The sequence below is a fragment of the Lytechinus variegatus genome, chromosome 3 (genome assembly GCF_018143015.1).
Source record: "Lytechinus variegatus isolate NC3 chromosome 3, Lvar_3.0, whole genome shotgun sequence".
NCBI classification, from domain to species: Eukaryota; Metazoa; Echinodermata; class Echinoidea; order Temnopleuroida; family Toxopneustidae; genus Lytechinus; species Lytechinus variegatus.
In genome coordinates this window covers 66881403-66892663 of record NC_054742.1, presented here as the reverse complement: position 1 = coordinate 66892663, position 11261 = coordinate 66881403, and the positions used below count along the sequence as shown (strand labels likewise).

The 11261-nt window shown below is 35.0% G+C and overlaps 1 protein-coding gene and 1 long non-coding RNA gene across 2 annotated transcripts; one reads left to right on the top strand and one right to left on the bottom strand.

Annotated features, from left to right (window-relative positions):
- The first annotated feature begins 1955 nt into the window (after nt 1-1955).
- Nucleotides 1956-5011, top strand: LOC121411733. The gene is made up of 2 exons (XR_005969535.1): nt 1956-4276; nt 4598-5011. It is a non-coding gene; the product is annotated as an uncharacterized LOC121411733 (long non-coding RNA).
- Nucleotides 5012-5093: 82 nt separating this feature from the next.
- Nucleotides 5094-9856, bottom strand: LOC121411732. Its single transcript, XM_041604569.1, has 5 exons — nt 9526-9856; nt 8392-8470; nt 6829-6880; nt 5844-6101; nt 5094-5160 (listed from the first exon to the last, which is right to left on the bottom strand). Exons 1-5 carry the CDS (start codon nt 9570-9572, stop codon nt 5096-5098), a joined length of 501 nt encoding a protein of 166 aa, XP_041460503.1. The 5' UTR covers nt 9573-9856; the 3' UTR covers nt 5094-5095.
- Between the last annotated feature and the right edge of the window lie 1405 nt (nt 9857-11261).

Genomic DNA, 11261 nt, shown 5'->3' with positions numbered 1-11261 from the left:
ATACTGTCAGAGTTGCACATTTCAACCAGGATCACTTAATGATTACAAAAGGGAGGATTTTATGAGAATGCCGAATACAACAAAAGAAGATAATTCAATGAATTGTTGCGACTGTTCTCAAATGATCAGTAATATCTGAAGAGAAATTTCACTGTGGTTGCTATCTAGTATCTCAGTGTGCAGTTTGTGATGTATTTTCTTCTGGGGATCATACGGACTACTTTCTAAAAAAAAGTAATGTCTTACTTTGGTGGCAAAATTTCAATAGCAACAACAAAAATTTATTTATGTTTGTATCAAGATAGGAACAGAAACAGTACTTGTTGACATCGGAACTGTCATTCCCCATCTTATTCCTTTCTTTGTCACTTCAATGTTTCCATTTTTTTTCATTTGTTTTTTTTGTCACACGATTGTTTTTATAGTGTGTATTATAATGTAAATTGCAAAAAAAATGTTGATGGAATACATTTTGTATGAAAAGGAGCGAGTTGTGTGAGTTGTGAAAAATGTAATTTTCTTTCTTTTTTCAATAAAAGGATACTTTTACCATATATGTTACCAGAAGTCATTTTGTTCAGTAAGTGTTCTTTGGAAGAATTATAAGTGTGATTTTTTTATTTTATTTTTTTTAATACCAAAATGCAGCTTATATCCATGTACAGATATACAAATATATATTACAACCTAATATGATTGTCAGATCTTGGGACTGAAATTCCCAGTCTGGTAATAGATTTGGTTCTGCTTGAAACGAAAGTAGTTACCACTTGCAATAATCACACAATCATTCAATATCTATACGTAACATAAATTTAATTCAGAGCGACCAGCTCTATAAATGTACATATAGTTAAAGAAATTGAATAATCAGAATTAAATCATGAATCACATGCATATCAACATAACATCAAACTGTATTCAGCAGTTAACATCAGCATGAATTAACCTATACTGAATATGTTGCAATAGGTATCTAATGAGAGTGATTTATTTATATTTAATCAAGGCCTAATAATTTGGCATCCAAACGTGACAATATTTTTTATTATTAATTCCACCAATTAAGTTTCATCAAAAGAGGGTTTATACTTGGATGAATACCTACACTGGACCGTAGTATATCTAATCTGGTTATAATTTATATAGTTCAGAATAAGGACCCCTTCGACATCGTCAATGACTATCGTTGGTCCGATGAATATAGTCGTCTAAGAGCGAGCTGCGGTGGCTTCGACGACGCGAAGTAAAGCGAGCGAACTCTCGACGAAAAGCCAGTCCAGATTCGCGGACGAAATGATGGGGGCTGAGAGCCACAAGATTGCTACGATGAATCACAAGTCACGAACTCTGAGTTCAAGGATGAAGTACGAGCCCAGCTCGTCCAGTTCTTTGGAACAGTCGTGCCTGGTGAGATGAGGGCAGATGTGGTGGCTTTACCTGGCCTGTGCTGCCTGGATCCAGCCTGCCAACGATGGGGATTAAGACTCCGCTGTGCCTGCACTACACAGCCTGCAACATACACCCAAAGTAATGGCCTACGAGAACCACACCCTCACACTCCGAGTTAAGACCAAATGTGGAAGGGTCTTCCTCTCCCGAGAATCAAATGATTTCTGATTTGCTTTTACTCAAACACCACTCCATCTTGACTCTCACAAAGACAAAGTCATTAACATTCTCAATATTCCTCTGCTTTACTCTTCCACGCTGAACATATCCAATTAAAACTACTTAACTATCCAAGCTTTAATTTCACCTATTCAAAACTCCCATCTCAAACATTCTCAACAGTCTTTTCCTCTCATACATAAAAACAAACATCTATAGAATTTTAGAGCTCCATTGAACTTAACTAAATATATCAAGTTAAATGACCCAATGCTCATGACCTAAGATTGTCAAGAAGTCAAAGTAAAATTCTAATCCTTACACCCCAGCGGGTTTGATCACTTACTTAAAGATACAGTTGATTGACTCTGGGACTATGACAAGAGTCAACCACCCAAATTCCTTTTATTATATACAAGCTGAATGGTTACTAGGGGTTAACACTAAATAGACTTACAGTCGCATTGTGACAATGATGACAGTCATCTTTAACTCTTGTAAACTTCTTTATGCTGAAAACATATCATTTTTATGCATCAATACACGAATTATAGGGAGCTCCTGTAGAGAACATGTAGAAGGGTCAACTTTGTGGAATGAATATTTTCCATGTAAAAGAAATGTTGACCTCCTGTATTCAAAACTCCATTAAAAGAAATATTGACAGCTGACACAGTGTGTTCTACATTAAAAACATTTAATTAGTCTGCACAAAACAACAAACAGAAAGTTAATACTCATAGTACATTTGAGACATTGAATATATGTATACCATAAATTGTCATCACATCACGAATCCTACAATACCATTGGTATGTAGGTCTTCAACACAAAATGGCAAAAATATAACTTTATCAATGATTACAGACAAACAAATCACAATAAATCAAGGTTTTCTTTCATATTAGAATCAAAGTAAATACATTGTATATATTCATTAAAGTTATAAAGATTTTTTTGAAGAATTACTATAACTCAGCTGCAGCAAAATTTTAATACTTTATTATCATGTCTGTCCAGCCATTGCTACGATTTGAATGGATTTTGGAGAAGATATAATTACTTTATACCCAATCCTGCAGATTTACAGTAGTTTTACCTTACTTATACTGTCTAAGTACTGACAGTGCAGCTGTGCAGTTACATAGATAAAGCACACAGCAAAAACAAAATGTGACTTTCAGTTGCGACAGCACACACCACTAATTTTTTTCTATTCATTTTCAAGAAAGATATATTTAGATATTTTTAATACTTTAGCCAGTCAGTCCCTTGAAATGCCAAAATGATTCATATAGTAACATTAAATGTGCATCGTACGTTCTTTACGCGTATCTGAAGGCTTCAATGCCACTGACATGAATATTTTGTGACCTTTCTTTTCATTTGCCGTCCTTAACATATATAATTCACAATTGTTTATTTCTATTGAAGAATTACTAGCAATCATATACATTTTGAATCAATTTTAGCTAAAAATGTGGCGATTAATTTGTAAAGTACATGTAGAAAAGTAGTACTATATTTAAAGCCTCTTTTGGTTTATACTGGAAACACAGCACCAAACAACATTGAAAGCAACAAATCACTGTCCAGAAATACATATTGTCAACTTTTCATTAAAACATTGACTATTAATTTTGTCTCATATCTTTAAAAAAACCCTCACAATTAATAGAAAATACATATTTGCTAATTTGAGGAACAGATATAGATTAACCTTAAATTAATGTAAGTTTCATGCCTCTATTAATGAAATTTGACTGTCCTGTTTTTCCCATATTCTATTCTTCCAATGAGTCTTCCTCTTTGAGAGTCATCAACAAATGATGACATCAATTCATACCAATAGTTTCCTTCAGCAAGATATTTATCCAAATTGTGCTGCACTCAACCCAGGTGAGGTGAATGGGTACCTGGCAGGAATTGATTCCTTGAAATGCTGAGTGCTGGAAATCCTGTTTGAGCTACAGCCGGGGTAATAATATCCAAGTCCTTTGGAAGCACAGAGACATTCATAATGTGTTATGCGCTATACAAGAACTGACTATTATTAAAAACAACACCAAAAGGAGATAGAGCATAACAAAAAGGGGTATACTCACTATACTCGTGAGAAAAATGTTATGTGCAAATTTACCACAACTACGTGTATCATCTAATTTTGCAGTATGAATAAAAATGTGAGTAAACCTCCCCAATAAGTAAATGTTAGTAAAGGTGGCATTTTTTCATATTCTATTTTCTTGTTGGACAAGCAAATATGATTCGAACACATTTTGAAAACTGTTTCGTCATAAACTACTTTTTACTATCAGCTTGCAGAGATTGTTCCTTGGGGTCCTATATATTTCATTTTTATTTGTTGCCCAACCCCCCCCCCACTTCTCTGATTATTCTCCAAAATAAACAGCATGGAGCTGTGCAGAGTAAAGGATGGAAGTTGGTTTATAGTAGCCTATATATCAAACTAGATTTTGAAACACATCTTGAATAGAATTTGAAACATATCTTGTCGTCTGATGTTTCTATTTTATTCGTCCGAGATAAACAGCGTGGATCAGAACATAGTGAAGGATAGAGGTTGAGTTATAATAGCCTGTATATCCCACATACATTCGTAATTCCGAAGGTTCGGTTATTCTGAAGGTTCGTATTTCCGAAGGTTCGTAATTCCAAAGGTTCGTTAATTCAAAAACAAAATGCGGTTCGTAATTCTGAAGGTTCGTTTATCCAAAAACGAAATGAGGTTCGTAATTCCGAAGGTTCGTTAGTCCAAAAACGAAATGAGTAACGAACCTTATTTCGTTTTTGGACTAACGAACCTTCGGAACAGCGAACCTTATTTAATTTTCGGATTATCGAACCTTCGGAATAACGCCACAAATGTTCGGATTAACGAACCCTTTTACGTTTTTGGATTAACGAACATCGAGGTTTAGGCAATTTACGTTTTTCGGAATTACGAACCTTCGGAATTACGAAGTGTAACCATATATCCAACCAGCTAGCTATTGAAACAGAAATAGGATGCGTTCATAGACAACATCTTAATACCAATGTTTGAGATAGTTCTTCAGTGACACCCTTAAACCGGAGAATGATAATGAGAGGGTGCAATCCAAACTGCGATTGAAGAATTGCAATTTTGACGTGGTTGGTGCCTCAGCCACATCGACAAACCAAACCTCAGACCCACCAGATTTACTACATTATTACCAATGGCATGCGATCGGTCGAATTTGAATCAATTTCGTCGATGTGACTGACTGTACCACTAGCAGGTGCCCGCGGCAGCTGCCTCGAGAGTCGAAGGCTCGTTATGATACCAGTATCGGCTTTTCAGTTTCCATCATTGCAGCATTGATGTATTATACGTTTGAAGGAAAGGTGGTGACAATACAACGATTCTCGTAGGGATATCAATGAAAGCTTGGCTGAAATTTGATATAGCACATTTGATTTGGCGTTATTGTTGGTTGTCCTACGTTCGGGAGGCATTTCCTATTCCCAAGATCGTGTTCGCCGCTCCGATGCCATACCTTCCGACTGAGGAGAGGAATTAAAAAAAAATGCGGTGAAAAAGCAAGATGAGATGATATTCAATTTCTTTGAAATACTGTTCATTCAAGGGCGACCCTACAGGGTGGGGGCAGGGGCAACACCCTTTTTATTTTTTAATCACAGAAATGAAAAATAAGACAAAATATGAAAGAAGAAAAAAGTCTACAAAGAAGATCGAGTCCTAGGCCATCTAAAGTAAACCCTTATATTCAATGAAGGGGGAAAATGATGCCATCTGTATGGACTTGCCCATCCCACACCCATACCAATGAATGGATACACTACTTTATTCTTCATCACTCAATCATTAAGTAAGGTTGTCAAGAGTATATGTCTGTAACTTGGCATTATTTATGTTGATAATACAAGTGAGTTCAGAGCATTAATTATTGCCACCCCACAATTCACAAATTTCAGACTTAAGTAGCCCTACATTTTCATTGAAAGAAAAAAATCGGCTAAATAAATATACTGGTTCAATAAAATATTGTAAGGTGATGAAGTCATAACTTGGGCCTATATTCCAAAGAAATCATATTCAAGAGATTACAACAATATCAACATAAATTCATTGTTGTTTTTATATGAATGGATGCAAAATGCTCTTATTGCAATATCAATCTCCTACTAATCTATCTGAATCGGTACCAGTAACTTTTAATACTCACATGACGTTGGTTTTGGTCTCTCAATTTGCCAGTAGTTGAAACCGTCTTTAGCACGTTGATTAAAAGTTGTTTTAAGTGACTCAGATCGGCTGCTCAGCTTTGGTCGGTGAAGATCGTAAGAACCCGGAAGGTGTCCCGACATTTTCCGAATGAGCATGGAATTGAAAGTGGGATCTTGAACTCGGGATAAAGTGCCGTTTTCATTGTACTGAAAGGTTGCCAGACCCTCCCCCTTTGGTACCATTGGCGCATGACGGTCTGCCAAAACAAGAAACAAACAATCGTATCATTATTTATTTATTTATCCTGAGACAAAATCCCCGAAAAAAAGAAGATAAAGATCAACACAACACATAAACAAATCAACACATAAACGCATCAACACAAGGATAATTAAAGTAATTTATTAAGCTCCCGCATAAGCTGAAGTAATGAGATGTAGAGTTGGTGGCTGGTGGTTATGTGTTCTCTAAATGCTACGAGGGCATGAATGTTTGAAAGCTTCCAAGTGATAGATGCCCTTATTAATATAGGTCCCCTCCAAAGGACCTGGGCCCCATTGTATGAAAGCTACTAGTGTAGCTCTTCCATCCAGCGGTAACTACCATGGTAATGTGACTCAACAGCCAATCAAAATCAAGGATTCTGCGAAAGTTAACATTAGATGGCAAAGACACCAACTACTAAATTTTAATTGTTCAACGGCACAAATCCATAAATTTTCCTGTTCATATACAATCCAGAGACGGATTCAAGATTTCAATGGGCACAAAAATCCCTGAAACATCTCCGTCTGAAAATTCTCATGAACGGTTCCCACTAAAAAACAAGTAGGCCTATAGAAGATCACAAAGAGCTATTTATTTCTTCAACAGTTCAAAGGGGTATACCTCATCAGTGGGAGCAAAGTGAAAATGGGCTCGTCCCCGCCTTTTTTTTGCCAGACCCCTTGGATCAGCATTTAACCCTCCAACACACTACTCACCTGCATAGCTGACAATCTTCCCAGACGGCACAGCGACCTCAAATGTTTTACACTGTGACAAAGAATAAAGGGAGATTATTACCATTATTTCTCAATGATTATATAAGCGGATTCAAAACTTCCGAATAATTTAGGAATAAGGAACGTATTGTAGCAGTCGTTATTTTGCCACATAGACATTTCCTTATAAAGAATTAAGAAGAATCTGGGCCTTAATTCGTCTATTTGTATAGTACAGTTTCAAACAAAATAATGATCATATCTGTCAAACAGCAAAATTTTCTTCAACATCTGTAGTGATCATAACAGAACACACATGCAGCCGAAGTCCAAAATGAAAAACATCGTTACATTGACTTCTTAAAGGGGAATAATTAAATGGACCTAATCATGCTTCATGATTTCGGCGGTTTCACATTACCCAAAGGAAACTTCTCTTTTTGAATCATTTTTCCTTGCATTGTTGTAAATGCAACTTATCGTACATTGTTTATAATATGACCCGAATTCAAAACAATTTGTGAACGCCTATCATGCTTTGATGTAGTACGTCGATAACAAGGAAATCAAGAATTATCTATCAATAACCATTGATACAGATTATTATCACTGGTAATCCTCAAATCTTTCTCTTTTATTTGATGCAACTTGATGTGTCATTCTCGCATTAGTAAAGTAAAACAATTTGACGAGAGGGTCAACACACTTCGCGAACAGTGTGTGATTTTCAAAGAGAAAACTTGCATTTCCAGAAATATCATATTCTTTCCTTTGATAATATTTATAGACACCTTCATCTGGAAAAAAAACCCGAATGAAGAATGACAAAGCTCATTGGCCCGTATTCTGAACTAGGGTTTTAAATTTAAAATTTAAAGTTTAAAATTGTGGTTTAACCGTGGAGAACCAATTGGGGCACAAATCACTAATATTACACATCCAATTTATTAACTCATATGACACCCAAATTTTCTGGGAATGATAACTGAAGTATTATGAAGGATTTTTCATCATTACGAAAGCAAAAGGAAAAAAATAGTTAACATAAGAAATAAACAATATGAACAGAATTTTAGAATTTTTGGCTCCCCATAATTTTATCAGAGACTGAGACCATGGTCTTAGCATCAAGCATGGAGCTATTAATAGGTCCATGGTCTAAGTTAAACCTGAATTCAGATCACGGGCCATTGTGTTTGAATACCCTTGCATTTTCCATAATTTTACGAACATTGCAGGACACCCTGCTATATGACAACAATCAATGTCCATGATAGGACCGCGTAACAAAATATAGAACAATGATACGATATGAGATATATGATATGATATGAGAGAAATGATATTGTATGATATATGAAATAATATTTGATGTGATGTAATGTGATATGATATTATGATGTGATATGATATAATGAGCTACGAAACGATGTGATACAAAGTGGTATAGGCTATTATTACTGAATTGGATTACACGATTATATGAAAATGAACTGAATATAGATATAGTATGATAATTATGATTGTGAAATACAGTTAATGTTAATATTAATATTAGCTTACCTTGAGTTTCATCTTTGCCCAGTGGTCAGTGTGGCCTTGCATCATATTAACAGGGTCATGTCTTGACCACCAGGTCATTCTGGGGAAATAGAAACGAAAATCGGAATAAAACTTTATTTGTTAACGTAATATTTCTCATGCATGAACAAGTGTTTGATAAAACGAACTGTCTTAATATTTTGTGTGGACGGGGAATTTTTTTTACTTTGGTATACAGTGTGAGCAGTGTCTTGAACTTTAGGACATTGATAATGCTGCAGCCGTTTTCTAATTATCAAACGATGGGTATTTGGTGGTTTGTATTTTTAGAAAGCATTTTCAGTTTGCCATGTTTTTTTTTTGGGGGGGTAAAGAAAATTAAACGTTTCATTAATATTTTAAGTAACGAATTGAATGCATGATTATTTTTTCTGTTTCCTTCGTGTGAGACAAGTCTTGGTGATAATTGAAGATGCGTGGTTTTTTTTAAATCTATTTGACTCGTACGTTGTTTAAAAAAACAAAGAAAGAAATTCTTGAAAAGACGGGCCTGTTTACCAACTTCTTCTATAAACGAAATAATAATAGGTTGTGTTCGATAGAAAACTTGTTTTAATGAATAGCTTGAACTGTTATGTAAAAACTTAAGGACCGTTTCTCCACTCCCCGTATCGTCATGAATATACAGACAAATAATAATGTTGATTATATCAGTGAGTCGTTGTAAATTTTGTAAGCAATGTAAGTTTTTGAGCGCTATTCCATAATCACATCTTACAGATTTAGAAATCTGAAAAGGTTATGGAGTATAAAATTCAAACGAATTCAGAAAGAATTCCCCTGAATACAACGCGCAAGTATTTATAGATTTACTCGTACTTTCCCTATGAAAATTATCTTGGGGTCGGGTATATTAACTCATATTCTTAGAGTAAACTATGTTTTTATACTTAAACTGCTACACCACATACATTATAGAGGAAATAAAATAAACACGCCATATAGTTATAAGCAATTGACACTCAGTTTAACACGTATATAATAGCCCTCCTCGTATATTTTTATATGGAAATGGTTATCCCTCTTTGGGACAATATAGCATGCAGATACAGTAATATATTGGAGGATAAAATATCATATAAAGTTAGTACTTACGAAGATTTCCTTGGTGAAAGAGGTCGATGTGCCGAAACGTCTGTCATTTTCTTTGGTTATATATAGTTCCGCCAGATTAAATGTTTGGAAAACTATGAAACCAGACTGGAAAGCCCCCAAACCACTCTACTATAGCAAATAGCCCTATAACATCCTAATGAGTGGGGTATATAGTTTACTTGGGGTTTGTTGACGATAGCACGCTAATCAGAGGGGACCGCTAATCTCCGTCAATTGACTGTGTCGGAAGGGGTAACTCGATGGGGTACCCGGCGTCTGTTGGCATAGCAACACGAAACCAAGCGGCCAAGGATCAGACATACACGGGGATCGCATGGTAAATAATAGAGAATCCTTTGAGGGGGTCAACAAGCTTAATGGAAGGGGTAGGGGTAAAACCTTTCAGGTATGCGAATCGCTTTTAAAGATGTATATAAAACGTTTTCAGCTAAACATGCATGCGGCATGCATGTCGAGACAATAATGGATCGTACGTAGAAATATATAGATCAGGGCCATTACCCACCCCACTTGAATGTTACGTTACTCGGACGCTTTAAAACTTTGACAGCGTATCCTCAAAAGGTTTCCACGATGATTTTATAAATTTTCTCGATCAACCAGAGAAATTATAAGATCTGTGTATGAAATATATGTCTCCCATCTTTTCTAATTAATTTATAATGTGTATAATGTTGGCTGGAACTCTATAGCACCAGTGGAAAAAACAAACAAATATGAAGTAGTTTCTTTATCTTGTTTTCAAATTTTCACAAAGTCTATATTATACTGCAATTACATTTATGGAAATGATCGAGTTGGAATATACAAATCGTCACCCTAGAATGAAAATAGTAATGCGTATTTTCCGAATCGACTGAGACATTTAAAACTATAATTCAAAGAAAACGTTAAAAAAACACAGCTAAGTGGAAACCGAAATACAAAAGAAATACCGAATATTTGATTGGGTAAAATTTTAACCAGCACGGGGGTAATTATGTGTCCAACCAATTTTTGGCAGTATTTTACCCAATGCGGGAAGCATATTGTCCAGTAAGTTTAAAAAAATAAGCAGCAATTACTTTAGAATGGGCAAAATTTTCATCACACTGGATGAATAAAAATGCCCCCAAAGAAATGCCAAGTGTTGATTGGACACATAATTACCCTCATGGAGCATTTTACCCAATATTTTTTTCTTGTGTATGATTAAAGGTCAAGTCCACTTCAGAAAAAGGTTGATTTAAATCAATAGAGAAAAATCAGACAAGAATAATGCTGAAAATATCATCTATGACATTTTAAAGTTTCGCTTATTTTATATAATTCATTTAGTCACATGCAAATGAGAGAATCGATGATGTTCCTCACTCATATTTCTTTTGTTTTTTATTGTTTGAATTATACAATACATTGTATTTTATTTTTTACACATTTCACAATAAGGACGAACTTGACTAAACCATTAAATGTTAAACAATGGTAATTCCACATGTTCAGGGAGAAATAAAACCCCGGAATAATACTTTGTTTCACAGGACAATGATGATAAAATCAGAATATTTCATACAATAAAATACAAAAGAATTAGTGAGTGAGTGATGTCATCAGTTCCCTCATTTGCATACCGACCAGGATGTACATATAACTGTTTTGTGAAATTAAGCGAAATTTAAAACTGTCATAACTTTCTTATAATACATCAGATTTTGATGAAATTTTCAGTGTTTTGT